We start from the raw sequence: 20,995 nt of genomic DNA, 5'->3' as shown, positions 1-20,995 counted from the left end.
AGCAATGTCTAAAAAGTCTGGGTGCTTTACATCTTCACCAATATTTGATTGTCAGGCTCTTAAATTTTAGCCATAATAGTGGATGTGTGGAGATGTCTTGTTGGGGTTACAATATACATTTCCTGATGATTAATAGTGTTGAGCACCTTTTTGTGTGTCCATCAACCACATTCAGGTATCATTGTGAAGTACCTTTCCAAGTCTTCAGCTTCTTAAAAAGACTGGACTGTCTTTTTAATACTGAGTTATACAAGTTCTTTATTTATCCTGGATACCAGTCCTTTGTCAGATTATATGCTTTGTGAATATTTTCTCCCTATGAGCAGCTTGCTTATTTATTGCCTTAAAAGTATTCTTCAGGGACTTCCCTGGTGGCGCAGTGGTGAAGAATCCGTCTGCCAATGCAGGGGACACGGGTCCAAGCCCTGGTCTGAGAAGATCCCACATGCCATGGAGCAAATAAGCCCGTGCGCCACAACTACAGCCTGCGCTCTAGAGCCTGCAAGCCACAACTACTGCGCCCGCGTACCACAACTACTGAAGCCCACGTGCTTAGAGCCCGTGCTCCGCAACGAGAAGCCACGGCAATGAGAAGCCCCGGCACCAGGACAAAGAGTAGCCCCCGCTTGCCACAACTAAAGAAAGCCCGCATGCAGCAACAAAGACCCAACACAGCCATAAATAAACTAACTAAATAAGTAAATAAATAAGAGTCCACCTGCCAATGCAGGAGACACAGGTTCAATCCCTGGTCTGGGAAGATCCCACATGCCACGGAGCAACTAAGCCCGTGCGCCACAACTACTGGGCCTGCGCTCTAGAGCCCGCGAGCCACAACTACTGAGCCCATGTGCCACAACTACTGGGCCCATGCATTGCAACTACTGAAGCCCATGCGCTCTAGGGCCTGTGTGCCACAACAACTGAGCCCGCATGCTACAACTACCGAAGCCTGCGCACTAGAGCCTGTGCTCCGCAACGAGAAGCCACTGTAATGAGAAGCCTGTGCACTGCAACGAAGAGTAGTCCCTGCTCGCTGCAACTAGAGAAAGCCCATGTGCAGCAATAAAGCCCCAATGCAGCCACAAAAAAGTGTCCTTTAATAAGAGTATTTAATTTTGATGAAGTTTAATTTGTAAATTTTTTTATTTTATGGGTTTTGTTTCTGTGTTCTGTTTAAGAAATCTCTGCCTACCCAAAGGCTTAGAAGATATTCTCCTAGGTTTCCTTCTAGTATTTTCATAGTTTTAGCTTGTACATTTGGGTCTGTGACCCACCTTAAATTTGTACAAGGCATGAGTGGGAATCAAGGTCCTTCATGTTTTTATCCATGTGGATATCCAATCTTTCCCATACCGTTTGTTGAAAAGTTTCTTTTCTTCACTGAATTGCTTTGGTGCCTTTGTCAAAAATCAACTGACTATGTAACTGAAGGTCTGTTGCTGGACCCTCTATTCTGTTCCACTGGTCTGTCAGTTCTTGTGCCAATACCGCACTGTCTTAATTACTGTGCTCTGAAATAAGTCTTAAAGTCCTCCAACTTTCTTTCATTTTTTTAGATTGCCTTGAATATTCCAGGTTCTTTACATTTCCATATAAATTTTATTTTTTATTATTATTATTATTATTTTTGGCCACGCCATGCGGCATGCAGGATTTCAGTTCCCCAACCAGGGATCAAACCCACACCCTCTGCAATAGAAGAGTGGAGTCTTAACCACTGGACCGCCAGGGAAGTCCCTCCCTATAAATTTTAGAATTTAATCGGTTTGTCAATTTCTACAAAAGAATATGCTGGATTATATGAAATCTATAGATTAATTTAGGGAAATTTGACATATTAACGCAGTTATCAAATCCATGATCATGGTATCTCTCTCCACTTCCTTAGGTCATCTTTAATTTCCCCTAGTTACATTTTAAGATTTCAGTGTTAAAGTCTTACACATTTTTTGTTAAATTTACTCCTAAGTATTTAATATCATAAATGGAATTTATTAAAAATTTCACTCTCCATTTGTTTCCTGATAGTAGAAATGCAATTGATGTTTTTAAAATAAATTTATTTATTTACTTATTTTTGGCTGTGTTGGGTCTTTGTTGCTGTGCGTGGCTTTCTCTAGTTGCGGCAAGTGGGGGCTACTCTTCATTGCGGTGCGTCGGCTTCTCATCGTGGTGGCTTCTCTTGTTGTGGAGCACAGGCTCTAGGCGTGCGGGGCTCAGTAGCTGTGGCTCGCAGGCTCTAGAGCACAAGCTCAGCAGTTGTGGCACACAGGCTTAGTTGCTCCGCAGCATGTGGGATCTTCCCGGACCCGGGCTCGAACTCGTGTCTCCTGCATTGGCAGGCGGATTCTTAACCACTGCACCACCAGGGAAGCCCCTACAACTGACTTTTGTATATTAACCTTCTATTGATTTTGAATGTTAAACTAACCATGCTTCTTGGAGTAATACTCACTTGATTATGATGTATTACCATTTTTGTGTACTGCTAGATTCAATGTGATTATATCTTAATGATTTTTGTATCTATGTTCATGAGAGATACTGGTTTTTTTTTTTTCTTGGAATAACTTTAAGGTTTTGGTATCAGGGTTATGCTAGCCTTACTAGAGGAGCTAAAAAGTGTTTCCTTCTACTCTATATTTGAAAGTCTGTGTACTACTGGTATTATTTTTTCGTTAAATGTTTGATAGAATTCTCTTGATAATGTCCCACAGGTCTAAGGCTCCCTTCATCTTTTTCAGTCTCTTTTCACTCTAGTTTTAGTATGAATGTTTTCTACTGCCATATATTTGAGTTCACTGATCATTTTTTCCACGACGTCTAATCTGCTGTTAATTCTATACAGTGCATTTTTCACATCAGATATATTTTTCAGCTCTAAAAGTTCCATTTGGTTCTTCTTTGTATCTTCCATTTCTCTTTTCATGATGTTCATATTTTCTTTTCAATACATGAACGTAGTTATAATAGCCATTTATCCTTTTCTGCTAATTCTATCATATGTCAATTGAGTCTTTCTATTGACTAATTTTTCTCCTGGTTGTGAGTCAGACTTTCTGCTTCATGGTTGTCTAATAATTTTTTTTATTAGATGCTGACATTATGAATGTTATACTGTGTGTCTGGATTTTGTCTTCCTTATAATAGCATGTGGGGCTTTGTTCTCACAGGTAATTAAGTTACTTGTAAATCAGTGTGATCCCTTAGAGCTTTGTTAGAAAGGTTCTAGAACAGCAGTTGCCAACCTTTTTGGCACCAGGGACTGGTTTCGTGGAAGACAATTTTTCTACAGACCGGTGGCGGAGGGTGTGGGGTGGGGTGGAGATGGTTCAGGAGGTGATGCGAGCGATGGGGAGTAGCAGGTGCAGCTTTGCTCACTCGCTGCTCACCTCCTGCTGTGTGGATCAGTTCCTAACAGGCCGAGGATCGGTACTGGTCTGCGGTCTGGGGGTTGGGGATCCCTGTTCTAGAACAGTCTTTACAACTAAGATAATTTAGCCCTACCACTAAGGTCTGAGCCTTCTATTGGCCTGGGTAATCAATCAGGACTCTCTGTCTCAGAACGTCAGAACTTAATTAATCCAAGCCCATTGTGAACTCTAGGAATTACTCAGCTTAACACTCCCTGCTGGTTCTCTACCTGGTTTCATGGAGTTTTACCCTACACATGTGTAATCTAACACTCAGCAAAGATTCAACTCAAGGAAAACCCTATGTAGACTTCTGTAGCCTTGTAATTTCTAGCCACTTCAGACTCATTAACCCTAATTTCTACCTTCTCAACTCAATGATGGGTCTCCCACCCTGTTCCACTATCACAAATGCGCCTCCAAGCAAAACACCAGAGAAATCACAGAGTTCAATTCACCTGTTCCCCTTCCTCAGGGATCATGGTCTTGCACTGCTATTGTCCAATGTTTGAAAATATTGTTTAATATATTTTGTCTAGTTTTTTAGCTGTTTATAGCAAAAGACTAAGTCCAATCCTCATTAGTCCATCATGGCTAGAAACATAAGTTTTGTACATAATGTTTTGCAACTTGATTTTTTTATTCATATCATGGTTATTATTCCACATCAGTACATAGCTATCTACCATATGCTTTTCTTTTATTAGTTTCTGCTTTATAACAAAGTGAATCAGTCATACATATACATCTGTTCCCACATCCCTTCCCTCTTGCGTCTCCCTCCCTCCCACCCTCCCTATCCCACCCCTCCAGGCGGTCACAAAGCACCGAGCTGATCTCCCTGTGCTATGTGGCTGCTTCCCACTATCTATCCTACCACATGCTTTTAAATCCCTAAATAGTATTTCAGAGTACAGACACTTAAAAATTGTATTCAGGGCTTCCCTGGTGGCACAGTGGTTAAGAATCCGCCTGCCAATGCAGGGGACACGGGTACAAGCCCTGGTCCAGGAAGATCCCACATGCTGCGGAGCAACTAAGCCCGTCTGCCACAACTACTGAAGCCTGCGCACCTAGTGCCAAAAGAGAAGCCACTGCAAATGAGAGGCCCATGAACCGCAGCAAAGAGTAGCCCCCGCTCTCCACAACTAGAGAAAGCCCATGAGCAGCAATAAAGACCCAACACAGCCAAAAATAAAATAAATAAATTTAAAAAAATTGTCTTCAATGTTTTAAATAACAACTAATACTAAAATTAATAATATGTACACATCTCCTTGGCCAAATGTACAAATATTTTCACATTTTAATTTTCTTATGTTCACATAAGCTTTCAACAAAATAGGTACTGTGTGTCATATTTCTCCCACCCTCCTCTCCCCCCACTCAACGGGCAAAATATTATACAATAGTAGTTATTAAATATTTACTGAGTATAAAAATTTAATTCAAGAGAATGACTGTTAGTACTAATAGCAAATGCCTGTATTCTTTCCTTACTTTTACAAAACGTTTTAATCCATTTGACAGTGAGTTACATGAGTTCTCAGGTTTAATTTTATTAAGATTGCTCTCCCTGCTTCTTACCATTTTATTATTATTTTTAACTTTGTCTTTTTTTTTTGTTCTCTAATTTATTTTATTTTATTTTTATTAGTTTCTGCTCTACAACAAAGTGAATCAGTCATACATACACATCTGCTCCCACATCCCTTCCCTCATGCATCTCCCTCCCTCCCACCCTCCCCATACCACCCCTCCAGGCGGTCACAAAGCACCGAGCTGACCTCCCTGTGCTCTGCGGCTGCTTCCCACTATCTATCCACTCCACGCTTGGTAGTGTATATATGTCCACGCCTCTCCTTCGCTTTGTCACAGCTTACCCTTCCCCCTCCCCATATCCTCAAGTCCATTCTCAAGTAGGTCTGTGTCTTTATTCCCGTTTTACCCCTAGGTTCTTCATGACATTTTCTTTTTTTTTTAAATTCCGTATATATGTGTTAGCATACGGTATTTGTCTTAACTTTGTCTTAAATATTCTTATCATACCTGTGTCTTTTATTGTAAGTTCTCCCAAATCTGTTCTTACATAACAGGAGTATAAATAAATAAATAAATACTAAAAAGGTTTTCTCCTAACAGGCCACATTCTTTAAAATGTGAAATAATATACAAGTAGAAATGTTGTGTTCTTAAAAAAGGCTTAGATTTGTAGTATTCAAAATCAAAATACTAGTCTAAGGTGAAAATCATTATAATTCATCAATCACATGTGACTATTTCATATCTTTATTCAAAACACTTAAATCCACTGGCTCTTACAGTTATAAGAACTCATATTCATAGACCAAATTTCTACCTAAGATAAGAATCTCTTCTACAATAGCCTCTGTGACTGATAATCTTACACTTCATATTTGATTATTAAACGTTTTTAAAGCGTAACAACCTGCTTTCAAATACTATGTCATATTTCTATGTACGTCATCATTCAAAAGTAAAACAACTTTCATTTTCTTCTACAACCCAACTATAGGAATCATTCCATTTTTAAATATGTCAACTTTTAGACTAAGGTCTCAAAAAAAATATTACTTTAATAAGAAAGAAGCTTTTACCCCTCACCTGATTACAAGTATCAGATAAAGAGTGTATAGCTTCTGAGAACATACTTGCTGAACCCGTATAAATCCAGGCAAGAAATTTGAAGAAACAGTTTAATCCATTGCTAGGAGAGAAAGAGAAAATAACTTAGCATAGGTTTAAATAAAAATTCCCATTAAAAGCTTACTTAATTTACACACACACACACACACACACACACACACACACGATTCTGTTCAAAGTAAATTAGAAAGAATCCCTAGCCTTTAAGATTTACTATGTTTTAGGAAACAGGAGTACAAATTTGAAGAATACAGATTATGGTTTCATTAAATATTTAAATAAAGAGGCATGATACGTGCCAGCAAATTACTTAAGTACGTTTTGAGAAGATGAGAAAAGAGGGTGTTCTACATATGAACAAAATGGAATCAGAAAGGAAATTATGTGTCTTATGTGCACTTGGTATTGTTCAGTAGGCCAGTGTCAAAGGGAAGACGTTGGTGAAGGTCGGTTTATTTAATTAGGCAGATGCCAGAGGTGAAGACAAAACTAGACCAAATAGTCTGTGTCATACGAGAAGGCCATACATGCTAAAATAAACATGGTTAGCTCTGAGGAAGCCAGCTGTGCTCAGATTCCAACAGTAATAACTAGTATAATTTACATCAGGCACTATACTATAGTCACTTACCATGTTTTATTATAACTCTAATATACAAATGCTAACATTGTAGTAGTTACTACATCCTCATTTTATAAATGAGGAAACTGTACATCCCCTTCCAGCTACCCTTTTCTCCCGTCCTCAATTTCAAATAATTTCTTGAAAGAATTATATCCACTCTTGCTGTCTCAGTTTTCCTCACTTTGCACTCAGTCTTCAATCCACTAAACAGTGGCTTCTGCCGCTAACACCTCATAAGATTGTTTTTATCTATATATCAACTATTTATTGCTATTAAATTCCTGCAAACATTTTAATATTTTCCTTAATCTCACAGAAGCATTTGCCACTATTTTCTGAAAACACCGCCTTCCCTGATTTCCACAATACTCCTGGTTTTCTTCCTATCTTTCTCTTTACTCTTCCTCAGTCTCTTCTGCAGGATCTTTTTCTTCTACCCGTTTCTTAAATGTTAGTGTTCTTCAAGGTTTTTTCTGAAGGGCTTTTCCTTCCTCATACACTACATACACATTCTCCAGGTGATCTTAACTACTCCTATGGCTTTAATTATCATCTATATACTAATAACTCTTGATTCTATATCTCTAATCCAGATCTCCCTCCTGAGCTTCAGAGCCATATATACTAACAATAATAATTATTAAGTACATATTATGTAACAGGTACTATGCTAAGCAGTTAATATACATTACATACATTCCTCTAATGTAAAAAGCTTTCATTGTTAATCCTGTTTTATTAATGAAAAGAGTTAATTCTGCTGACCAACTCCCCTTGGGTGCCCTATAAATAACTCAAACTCAAAAAGGAACTCATTATTTCCTTTTCTCCCACCCTGCCCCCTCCTTCCAGCGTTCCTTCTCTCAGTGATGGTGCAATATCTATCCAATTGTCCAAACCAGAAACCTGGGCACCATCGTTAACCAGACCACCTAAATACTCTTTGAAACTAACCGTGACTCTCCATCCCTACTAACACTCTCTTTTCTGTATTATTACAAATGACTTCTTCTAGTCTAGTGTCCCCCCAATCCTTGAAGATAAGAATTATGTATTTTACCTTTACATTTCCAGACCATATCAAAATTCCTGACACATGTAACATATGTATTTTAGAAATAAAAGAACAAACTAATGAATTATGGAATTAATGCTCAAACATCCTAAATTAGATTATTCAGTAAAATAGATAAAAGGTAGGCAAAATAATAGGAATCAAGAAGAAAGAGGAGTACACACTGCTGTATTTAAAATGAATAACCTACTGTATAGCACAGGGAACTCTGCTCAGTGTTATCTGGCAGCCTGGATGGGAGGGGAGTTTGGGGGGAGAATGGATACATGCATATGTATGACTGAGTCGCTTTGCTGTGCACCTGAAACTATCACAACATTGTTAACTGCCTATACTCCAATATAAAATAAAAAGTTAAAAAAAAAAAAAGAAAGAGGAAAAAAGAAAGAGGCAAAAGTATTAATTATGTTCTACCAAGGTTAAGTGGGAGAAAAATAAAAGTGCAGGTACTCTTCAGTAGTTATAACCCAGGTTGCTTTAGTTACTCTAAAAATAACCTTGGCCAATTCAACTTTTTAAAACAAACTTCTATAAATGCCAGTGATAATGAGAGAAAAATTTTCAGATAGCACCTTTATCTTTATCTAGATACCAAGTAATAAATTTATACATTCAAGGATATATACATTAAAAATATTTCTATTTTAAAAAGCTTATATTTCAGTACTTACATGCAAATGGCAACCATCACCACCTTTCCTGGCCCCTTAAAAAAAACTGATGTCGTTCTAGAGCGTGGCTATAAGACAAAAACAAAAACAAAAAATCTCTAACATTTCCCAGAGAAGCATTGTGACGCTAATAAGTGACTCTTGACACACCAGAAAATACCTCCTTTATCAATGCCTCTAAACAACTAGATTTACTTATTTAATTCTTTTTCTCTAGAATTTCCTGTTTAAGATGTGAGAAGATGGAAACTGAAAGTACATGTGGGTCCTTCTGCAGAACCTTAATTGTTTATTTCCTTGTAATTCATTTCCTGCTTACTTCAGGAAAAATTCTGAGTTGGTTACATAAAAACCAGAAGTAAAGTGATAAAAATGTATTGCACTGAAACACTCTAAAATTTTCCCATTTCTTGAGCAACTTCTTAACTTATAATAAAAGGAACAGCCAAAGCCAACAAGTTTGTTGCTCTAATTTAACTCATGACTGTTCTCTAAAGACCAAAGACATCAAGTGATAACAATGTGTTTAATTTCAAAACACACCAAAACAAAAGGAAATCAAACAAGAACATATTCAGGGAAAATATTTTTCTTCAGTCAAATGTTCTTCTGCTATTCCTTGAATTTATACTTTCTGTGTTTCTCCTCCTGCTCTTTTCTCTCCTTGGAATGCTATCATCTTCCACCGCAACCTGGGCAAGCTTTACTAATCTTCTTGTATATCCGGCCAAGTGTCACCTTTCTACGTAAAGCCTTCCTTGGTCCCCCACAGAGAATACTCACTCTGCTACACATTTACTATTGTACTTTACTTTTCTATTGAAGCACGTCATATATTCTGCCTTATGTAATTTATTCAAGAAATATTTATTGTACGAGTACTATATGCCTGGCACAGTTCTAGATGCTGGGACACAACAGTAAACAAAACAGAGTCCCTGCCTTCATAGATCTCACTGCCTAGTATGGGAAGATAGAGAATAAGTCCGTCATATCTGATAGTGATAAATATAATAAAGAAACTAAAACAGAGACTGAGAGAATAGTGTTGGGGGGATATGATGGAGAGGGTTATTTTAGTTAGAACAGTGAGGGAAAGAAGTTCAGTGATGAGAAGGAGGCAACCATGAAAAATCTGGAAGAAAAATGGTTGAGGCAGAGTATACAACACACTCAATGATTCTCAAACAGAAGTAAGTTTCGTATGAAGAATGGACAAAAACAAGGCTGGTGACTTCCTTGTTTGCACAGTGGTTAAGAATCTGCCTGCCAATTCAGGGGACAAGGGTTCGAGTCCTGATCCAGGAAGATCCCACGTGCCACGGAACAACTAAGCCCATGCGCCACAACTACTGAGCCTGCGCTCTAGAGCCCACGAGCCACAACTACTGAGCCCACGAACCACAACTACTGACCCCATGTGCCGCAACTACTGAAGCCCGCATACTACCCACACTCCACAACAAGAGAAGCCACTGCAATGAGAAGCCCATGCACCAAAACGAAGAGTAGCCCCCAAAACTAAAGCAACAAGGACCCAACGCAGCCATAAATAAATAAATTAATTAAATTAAAAATAAATATTTTTTAAAAATTTTAAAATTAAAAATAAGAACTACCATATACCCAGCAATCCCACTCCTGGGCATAAACCCAGAGAGAACCATAATTCAAAAAGATACATGCACCCCAGTGTTCATTGCAGCGCTATTTACAATAGCCAGGACATGGAAGCAACCTAAACATCTATCAACAGAGGAATGTATAAAAAAAGATGTGGAATATATATAGAATGGAATATTACTCAGCCATAAAAAGGAATGAAATCGTGCCATTTGCAGAGACGTGGGTGGGCCCAGAAACTGTCATACAGGGTGAAGTAAGTCAGAAAGAGAAAAACAAATATTGTATAGTATCGCTTATATGTGGAATCTAGGAAAATGATACAGATGAACTTATTTGTAAAGCAAAAATAGAGACACAGATGTAGAGAACAAACGTATGGACGCCAAGCAGGGAAGGGGGGGGTGGGATGAATTGAAAGATTGTGATTGACATATATACACTACTATGTATAAAATATCAATAGATAACTAGTGAGAACCTACTATATAGCACAGAGAACTCTACTCAGTGCACTGTGGTGACCTAAATGGGAAGGAAATCCAAGAAAGAGGGGATATATGTCTACGTATAGCTGATTCACTTTGCTGTACAGCAGAAACTAACACAACACTGTAAAGCAACTATACTCCAACAAAAATTAGTTGAAAAAAAAAAAAAGTTAAGATTTGGGGCTGGTCATCAGAGGAACCAACCATGTGATTAGAGGGTTATAACTTTCCAACCTCCAGTGCTGAGAAGGAGGCTGGAGATTGAGTTCAGCCTCCAATGGCCAGTGGTTTAATCAGTCATGCTTATGTAATGAAGCCTCCATAAAACCCTGAAAGGAGGGGATTTGGTGAATGTATGGAGGTTCAGGGAGAGTGGCTGCCCAGAGAGCATGGAAGTTCTGAGCCCCTTCCCACATGCCTTGCCTCCTGCACCTCTTCTATCTGGCTGTTCCTGAACTATACATCCTTTAATAATAAACAGGCAATCTAGTTTAAAAAAAAATAAAATAAAGAAGTGGGACAGTAAAGGTAAACTTTCTATACTGGTCCCAATATTAATTTCCTTCTGATAGGAAGGAAAACAGTTATTCTGGCACACTTGTCAATAAGGTAGTAAGTCTGCTAATGGAAAGATAAGGTACTTCTATTAGATTAGATCTATTTTTTCAATGAAATATAAAACAAGGTCATCAGCTGAAGAGGGAAAGTGAGTCTGCAGGAAGTTTGGGAAGAGAGGAAAAGGTATGCAATAAGTATCTCACAGAATGGGAGAGTGAACATACTACGGAAGTTTAGTAAGACTGACAAATATTGAGTGTCCATTGATTTTGTACACTCATATAATAAAGAAAAAAAATCATCAAAATGGCTGTGCAATTTTCTCCTCTAAGGGCTGAGCTTCTTGGGTACAAGCAGAGGATTAGCACTTTGAATGTTAAACAAGGTTAAGAGTAGAAGGAAAAAGAATAAAGGAAACTAAAGGTGTATACAAGAGCTAAATCTTGCTAAAAATCTAACAAAATAAATCATCTATATCTATATGCTTATGTGTATAACACAGTTATGAATTTAAAAAGAACTTATGTCCCAATTTTTTTAATTTTAAGAAAAACAGACAGAAGCAAAGAGACTGTAATTCAGTAAATTACAATCTACTTAAGAAAATCTTAGTATAGGATCACAGACATGTTAGATTTTCACCATGGACTGATACTAGGATTTTCTGTGCAACACATACACACATAACATTAACCGAAAGATATCCTTACCTTGGTATTTCCCAGAAACTCTCTATATTCTCTCAATATTTTTTGGTTTCTAAATAACCCTATAAGAAAAGAATTACACAATACATTTAGGTCATACATATTCTTATCAGTCACATTTTAGCTTAACACAATTATTCTAAGACTACATTAAATCATCTTCTACTAGCTACCAACAAAAATATGTTATTAGAAGAAATCTGAATTTGCAACTTGATTAAGAAATAGGCAAAGGATTTGAATACTTTTCTCCAAAGATGATATACAGATGGCCAACAGGCATATGAAAAGATGCTCGTATCACTAATCATCAGAGAAATGCAAATCAAAACCACAATGAGGTATCACTTCACACCCATCAGAATGGCTACTATCAAAACAAAAACAAAAACAACATAAAATAACAAGTATAGGGACTTCCCTGGTGGTCCAGTGGTTAAGACTCCACACTCCCAATGCAGGGAGCACAGGTTTGATCACTGGTCAGGGAACTAAGATCCCGCACGCCACAGAGCACAGCCAAAAAAACAATAATAATAGTAACAAGTATAGGCAAGGATGTAGAGAAATTGGAAATCTTGAGTATGTTGGTAGGATTATAAAATATTGCAACTGCCATGGAAAACATGGAGGTTCCTCAAAACAATTAAAAACTACCATATGATCTAGCAATCCCACTTCTGGGTATATATGCAAAAAAAATGAAAGCACAGTCTCAAAGAGGTATTGTCACACCCAAATTCACAGCAGCACACAGTAGCACCATTCACAATGGGCAAGAAGTGAAAGCAACCAAAACATCCATGGACAAATAAATGGATAAACAAAATGTGGTATATGCATACAATGGAATATTATTTAGACTTCAGGAGAAAGGAAATCCTGTCACATGCATGAACCTTGAGGACATTATGCTAAGTGAAATAACTTAGTCAAAAAGACAAATACTGTATGATTCCGTTTATGTGAGGTATCTACAGTAGTCAAATTCATAGAAGTAGAAAAAAGAATAGTAGTTACTAGGGGCTCAAGGGAGAGGGAGAAGGGAATTGTTTAACATGTATAGTTGCAGTTTTGCAAGATGAAAAAGGTTCCAGAAGAACATTTTCTGGAAATGTTTCATAACAATGTGAATATACTTAGCACTTCTGAACTGTACACATAAAAACAGTTAAAATGATAAATTGTATGTTGTATTTTTGTAATGAGATAAAGGCAGTCTGCTAAGATTCTCTTCTCAGTATTAACTAAAAAATACAAGAACTAATTCTTCATTGTTAGCTCAAAGTTTAAAAATACAGGAAAAAATATTTTTCTATTACCGTGCTTTCTCAAATTCTGTACTTTAAATATTTCCTTTAATATATGTACAAGGCTATTCATGGTTACCATTATTTTACTAGCAAAATACTGGAAATGACCTCGGAGGAAATAACTGAACAATGGTGTACCCCCCAAACTGGAGTATTATAAAAGAAATGAAGAAATATCTCTATTTCCTGCTATGGAATATTCTCCAGGACATATTATCAAGTAAAAAAAAAAAAAAAAGCAAGCACAGAAAGTATGCATAGTATGCCTTATTTATGAAAAGGGGAGTCTAAATTACCAGTATGTATGCTATTTTATTGCATTTTTTAAAATTTATTTTTAATTATTTATTTTTGGCTGTGTTGGGTCTTCGTTCCTCTGCGAGGGCTTTCTCTAGTCGTGGCAAGCGGGGGCCACTCTTCATCGCAGCGCGCGGGCCTCTCACTATCGCGGCCTCTCTTGTTGCAGAGCACAGGCTCCAGACGCGCAGGCTCAGTAGTTGTGGCTCACGAGCCCAGTTGCTCCGTGGCATGTGGGATCTTCCCAGACCAGGGCTCGAACCCGTATCCCCTGCATTGGCAGGCAGATTCTCAACCACTGCGCCACCAGGGAAGCCCTTGCATTTTTTTAAATGGAAAAAATAACCCCCAAACTAAATTTTTTTAAATTATTTTATTTTATTTATTTTCGGCTGTGTTGGGTCTTTGTTGATGTGCATGGGCTTTCTAGTTGCAGCGAGCGGGGGCTACTCTTCATTGTGGTGCACAGGCTTCTCACTGTGGTGGTTTCTCTTGTTGTGGAGCACGCACTATAGACGCGCGGGCTTCAGTAGCTGTGACTCGCAGGCTCTAGAGCGCAGGCTCAGTAGCTGTGGTGCATGGGCTTAGTTGCTCTGTAGCATGTGGGATCTTCCCGGACCAGGGCTCGAACCCGTGTCCCCTGTATTGGCAGGTGGATTCTTAACCACTGCACCACCAGGAAAGACCCCAAACTAATTTTTTAAACAGTTACCTATGTTAGAGAGAGGGAGTAGGGTAGAGAAGACAGACATGGGAGCTAAACTTCTCTGAAGTGTTTTGTCTGGTAAAGGTCACTTTGGAATCGTGTAAACATTTTACAAAATTATAAAATAAAAATAATTTCTCAACATCTAAAGCAAAATGAAACAAATGAAGCTAATTTTACATCTGTTAGATGGCTTATGCATACAAAGAGAAATTAAAAGTGACTTTAAAGCATAGACATTTGACTATATATCCCTAGTGGGATATATAATAATGACAAAAAGAAAAACAGAAATCTTAAAACACCTTGACAGCAATATCGATCCTGTTAGTTTGAAACTACACTGTATTCTCTCTGTGTGTATACACATATAGGAACAAACCAAAAATGTAATTAATTATGTTAATGAATTAAGAAATAAGATTTTCAGTGTAAGAGATACAAAAAGAAAAGAAACAACGTTTATCAGAAAAACCTACGTATTTTTTCTTAAGAAACAAAAAGTATTTCCTAGCTCTGTCCACTGAAAAGACCTTAAAAATACCTCAACCTGTTAAGAATGAGTATCCCTAATGCCCACAGGTCTCTCAATTTTATTTCCTATTAAAAGGAAAGGGTCTCCTATTAGAAATGGCTGATTCTCAATCTGGGGCAGGAATATAACTAAATAAACCTGAAACATCTTATTGTACCTAAAAGCAAGGATGCTACAACAGTACCTGGATTATGACAAAAGTACTTCGGAGCCAATCTGAGATGTTTCCACTGGCCAAAGTGAAGTTGAGCACCACGACTTTGCCTACTTTGTTCTTTTCTTCCTTTCATGTCTTCTTCATGTTCTTCCTGATCTCCTGATCTCCTTCCTACCCACTGCTGTCCCTCTTGACGCTGAACACCCACACATTCAAAAAACTCTCCCAACCCCTTTTCTTCCTGTGCTACTGACAACTGTCTCATAATTTCCACCTAGAAATTTCATCAACTCATGAGGAGAAGGAAATATTGTCACCTTTAAGCCTTGGTCCTATGCAGAACTTAGAAATATAGTTAAAGAAGTCAGAATCCTCCTAAATAGAGCCTGACCAAAAAAAAAAAAAAAAAAAAAGTCTAATTTTTGCAGACACTAGCACGTCTATCTCTGCTTTAATCCTGTCACATTACCGTTCAGTTCCATAGAGTAACAGAACTGTAACTGTAGTACAAGTATCTAATTCCCCAATGGATTATGCCCTACTCGAAGATTTCATCATATCCTGTATTAGCACCTGTACTGCCTATAAAGAAACCCAATGGAAGCCAGTAACTGAATAGTGATACCACAGTTCTGGGGCTCCCTGACCCTCACACATATTTCTTTCATCAAAAGTAAACATTTCATGGAATTCTGTGGTGCTCCAGTGGTTAGGACTCTGCACTTCCACTACAGAGGGCACGGGTTCAATCCCTGGTCATGGAACTAAGATCCCACAAGCCGTGCAGTTCAGCCAAAAAAAAAAAAAAAAAAGGTAAACATTTCAGCTACAGGAGAGGGTGTGGAGAAAAGGGAACCCTCTTGCACTGTTGGTGGGAATGTAAATTGATACAACCACTATGGAGAACAGTATGGAGGTTCCTTAAAAAATAAAAATAGGGCTTCCCTGGTGGCGCAATGGTTGAGAGTCCGCATGCTGATGCAGGGGACACGGGTTCGTGCCCCGGTCCAGGAAGATCCCACATGCTGCGAAGCGGCTGGGCCCGTGAGCCATGGCCGCTAAGCCTGCGTGTCTGGAGCCTGTGCTCCGCAACGGGAGAGGCCACAACAGTGAGAGGCTCGCGTACTGCAAAGAAAAAAAAAAAAAACTAAAAACAGAATTACCATATGACCCAGCAATCCAACTCCTGGCCAGTTACGAGAAAACCATAACTCAAAAAGACACATGCAGGCTTCCCTGGTGGCGCACTGGTTAAGAATCCGCCTGCCAATGCAGGGGACATGGGTTCAAACCCTGGTCCAGGAAGATCCCACATGCCATGGAGCAACTGAACCCATGTGCCACAACTACTGAGCCTGTGCTCTAGAGCCCGCGAGCCACAACTACTGAGCCTGCATGCCTAGAGCCTGTGCTCAGCAACAAGAGAAGCCACTGCAATGAGAAGCCCATGCACCACAACCAAGACCCAAAGGAGCCAAAAACAAATAAATAAAATAAATAAATTTATTAAAAAAAAAAAAGACACATGCACCCCAATGTTCATTGCGGCACTATTTACAATAGCCAGGTCATGGAAACAACCTAAATGCCCATTGACAGACGAATAGATAAAGAAGATATGGTACATATGTACAATGGAATATTACTCAGCCATAAAAAGGAACAAAACTAGGTCATTTGTAGAGATGTGAATGGACCTAGAGACTGTCATACAGAGTGAAGGAAGTCAGAAAGAGAAAAACAAATATTGTATATGAATGCATATATGTTGAATCTAGAAAAATGGTACAGATGAACCTGTTTGCAAGGCAGAAATAGAGACACACATAGAGAACAAATGTATGGACACCAAGCGGGGAAAGGAGGGATGATATGAATTGGGAGATTGGGACTGACATATATACACTAATATGCATAAAATAACTAATGAGAACCTGCTGTATAGCACAGGGAACTCTACTTCACTTTGCTGTACAGGAGAAACTAACACAATATTGTAAAACAGCTATAAGCCAATTTAAAAAAAAAAACATTTCAGCTACAGACTCAACACATCCCTATCAAAACCCCAAGGACGTTTTTCACAGAAATAGAACCAAAAAATTCTAAAAGTTTTATGAAACCACAAAAGACCCCAAATAGCCAAAGCAATACTGAGAGAAAAGAATAAAGCTGGAGGTATCATATGCCCTGATTTCAAACTAAACTACAAAGCCATAGTGATCAAAACAGCATGGTATTGGCAAAAAAACAGAGACATACATCAGTGGAACAGAATTTAGAGCCCAGAAAGAGACCCACACATATATGGACAATTAATTTATGACAAAGGAGCAAATATCATACAGTGGAAGAAGGACAGTCTCTTCAACTCATTAGTTGGGAAAATTGGGACAATGGGACAGTTACATGCAAAAAGATGAAACTAGGCCATTATCTCACACCTTAAACAAAAATCAACACAGAACGGATTAAAGACCTCAATGTAAGGCTTGAAACCATAAAACTCCTAGAAGAAAACATAAGCAGTACACTCTGACATCGGTCTTCACTCTATCTTTCTAGCTATATATCCTCAGGTAAGGGAAACAAAAGCAAAAATAAACAAACAGGACTACAACAAACTAAAAAGCTCCTGCACAGCAAAAAAAACCATCAACAAAATGAAAAGACAACCAACCTAATGAATGGGAAAAGAAATAAAATATCTGATAAGGGGTTAATATCCAAAAAATATAGACAACCCAATTAAACAACAACAACAACAAAAAAAAACAATTAAAAAATGCAGGGGAGCTGAATAGGCATTTTTCCAAAGACATTTTTTCATACAGATGGCCAATAGAATATGAAAAGATGTTCAACATCACTAATTATTAGGGAAATGCAAATCAAAACACAATGAGACATCACCTCACGCCTGTTCGAATGGCTAGTATCAAAAAGGCAAGAAAAAACAAGTGTTGGTGAGGATGTGGAGAAAAGGAAAACTATATGCACTGTTGATGGGAATGCAAATTAGTGCAGCCTACTAAGGAGAACAGTATGGAGATTCCTCAGAAAATTAAGAATAAAATTACCATATGATCCAGCTATCCCATTTTTAGGTATTTAATCCAAAGAATATGAAAACACTAATTAGAAAAGATATACGCACCTCTATATTCATTGTAGCATTTATTTTCAATAGCCAAGATATGGAAACAACCTAAGCGCCCAACAACAGATGAATGGATAAAGATGTGGTATTTTTACTCAATGGAATACTACTCAGTCATAAAAAAGGTGAACTCTTGCCATCTGCTAAGTGAGACAAGTCAGATGGAGAGATATAAATACCATATGATTTCACTCATGTGGAATATAAAAAACAAACAAACAAACAAATGAAATAAATGAACAACCCAAAGCAAACCAAAAATGTAGGTAAAGAAAACAGTAGTGGTTACTTGAGGGTGAAACGGGTAAAATGGATCAACTGTACAGTAACAGACGGAAACTAAACTTTTGGTGGTGATCACACTGTAGGGTAAACAGAAGTAGAAATATAATGTACACATGAAATATATGTTATAAACCAATGTAACCTCACTGAAAAACAAATTAAAAAAAAAGAAACTAGGGCTTCCCTGGTGGCAGTGGTTGAGAGTCTGCCTGCCGATGCAGGGGACACGGACGGGTTTGTGCCCTGGTCCGGGAAGATCCCACATGCCGCGGAGCGGCTGGGCCCGTGAGCCATGGCCGCTGAGCCTGTGCTTCCAGAGCCTGTGCTCCGCAATGGGAGAGGCCACAACAGTGAGAGGCCCACGTACCGCAAAAAAAGAAAAAAAAGAAAAAAGCTATAGAGGAGAAAACAAATAATACTGTTTTTATAAAATAATTGAATCCCAAAATGAAAACTGGTATTTGCTAGAAGCAACAAAACCAAAGCCAAGAGGTGGGCAACCACTAGGGAGGGCATAGTTATCATAGGCACAGGTCTTACTTACAAGTTGCTTTTCAGTTAACCTAGCTGTAAATTTAATATACTTACTTTCTCTATATTCTATTTCTGCTTCCTTACGAAGTTTTTTCTCTCTGGCAAGAGCTTCAGGGCTTCCCCAAACTTCCAAAGATCTGTGTACACACAACCACCAATAATGACAATTTTAATGACTTTATTATAATCATATTTAAATCTAGATAACTAAAACTATATGAGAATTTAGCAACAAAGCATAAGGTCCTTTAGGAAAAATATAAAGCACTTAAATTTTTCTAAATTAAATCTAAACAATAAGAGTAAATTCAACAGCAAATTTTCTCATAAATTATGACTTTTTTGCTAACTAGTACATACTAGTAACTCTAAGATAAATTTAGAAATGTAAAAATATTCTGCTTTTAAAACATGTCATTTTAAAAATTCTGAGTCTGTCTAAAATACATTTTTATTAATCCCAAATTCAGCTTGTATTTTTATTCTAAAAGAACTATATTCTTACTTTGCCTCCACATCTGATCTCAAGTAAACAGTAAAGGACTCGGTATCTTCATGAGGACTTCGTCGTCTGATTTTTCGAAGTTGTTCTAGATCACTGAAGAAAGAAACATGTTGAATTTATTCAGACAAGGTTTATGTGGTTCATGTACTTAAAAGGATTACGGGCAGATAAAAGCCACTACACTGATCCTCAATTTAATAGCTAAATCTGTACAGCCTGTAAAAAGCAGTTTAAAGATGACATTTTGTACACAGAAGTGACTTAGAGACAGTTGAAACACTAAGAATTATTCTTGATGCTCAATATAGATACCATAACATAATATGTAGAGAGTCAATTCCTTTATTAGTGCTTGCATTTTATCTGCTAGGGACACACCATTGCAATGTCTTATGTATGAAGAAAGAAAGTGAAAAGTGGAAAGAACATGCATTAGAGTATTATCCCTCTATTTAAGAATTTAAATTTAAAATTTACAGTCATTTGTTTATATCCAGATTAATACTAAGTGGTAATATCATTCATAGATACCAAGTTATAAAGAATATGTGTCAATTTCATGCTATTTAATTATTTTCCTTTCTCTTAAATTCTGAAAGGTTTATACATTCATCAAGTCACTGCTAAATAGTCATACTGGGCCTCCCTGGTGGCGCAGTGGTTGAGAGTCCGCCTGCCGATGCAGGGGATACGGGTTCGTGCCCCGGTCTGGGAGGATCCCATATGCCGCGGAGCGGCTGGGCCCGTGAGCCATGGCCGCTGGGCCTGCGCATCCGGAGCCTGTGCTCCGCAACGGGAGAGGCCACAACAGTGAGAGGCCCGCATACCGCAAAAAGAAAAAAAAATAAAAAATAAATAAATAGTCATACTAAATTTGATCATTGGTCTTCCTAAGGAAAGTTTGTAATAGCAACGAAAAGACCTATAAATAAAAATCTGGGGCGTTTCTTGGTGGCCTAATGGTTAGGATTCCAGGCTCTCACTGCCAGGGCCTGGGTTCAATCCCCAGTCAGGGATAAGATCCTGCAAGCTGTGTGGCGCAGTCAAAAAAATAAATAAATAAAAAGTAAAAATAAAATAAAGTAAGTTCAACAATCAACCATCACACATCAATAAAAAAAGTCTGGACCAAGTAACAAAAGATATATATTCTGGTTCCCTCTCTGTCACTGACTCACTAAATAAGCTACGTCATCACTCTCTATTATGTTCCCTGGTCTATAATGTGGAGATAGCAATACCTAACCTACTTAACTCACAAAATTGTTGTATGTGAAACAGAATATAGTTTTATATCATTATTATAATTGGTTGTTGTTTCAATAGTTATGCAAGTTATAAAACTGATTACAGGAATCCTTATTTCTTGATATTATACCATAGACGATACGACCATGGGCTGGGGGTGGGGTGGGGTGGGGGAGGCTAGATCATCTGATGTCGAAATTGCCAAGAAATCTTGCACATAAATATGGTTCTTCTAGGTAAACACACAAAAGAGGGGGAAAAGTTTAAATTTGTGTAAAATACCTCACTAAATCTCTTTAATTACAAGAAAATTAATAACAAGATACCAGAAAGAAGGAAAATAATTTATACTCAACATGAATCACAGCTGGAGTGTGAACATAAACATAATAAAATTGCTTTACCAAAAAACCCAAAATTTT

General features: G+C 37.9%; 1 protein-coding gene across 2 annotated transcripts in view; it reads right to left on the bottom strand.

Moving 5' to 3' along the window:
* SLC30A9 (solute carrier family 30 member 9) overlaps positions 1–20,995 on the bottom strand; it is a 74,283-nt gene that overhangs the window by 30,237 nt on the left and 23,051 nt on the right. For both annotated transcript variants that reach the window (XM_082632974.1, XM_082632975.1), the window contains exons 5-9: positions 19,326–19,418; positions 18,875–18,957; positions 11,837–11,895; positions 8,455–8,522; positions 6,042–6,144 (exon numbers count right to left, since the gene is read on the bottom strand). In XM_082632974.1, the coding sequence (XP_082489100.1) occupies positions 6,042–6,144; positions 8,455–8,522; positions 11,837–11,895; positions 18,875–18,957; positions 19,326–19,418 (406 nt within the window). The remainder of the gene's footprint in view (positions 1–6,041; positions 6,145–8,454; positions 8,523–11,836; positions 11,896–18,874; positions 18,958–19,325; positions 19,419–20,995) is intronic.

The sequence above is a fragment of the Mesoplodon mirus genome, assembly GCF_964341445.2.
Source record: "Mesoplodon mirus genome assembly, chromosome: 2".
Taxonomy (NCBI): Eukaryota; Metazoa; Chordata; class Mammalia; order Artiodactyla; family Ziphiidae; genus Mesoplodon; species Mesoplodon mirus.
This window is presented reverse-complemented; position numbering and strand designations above follow the sequence as displayed.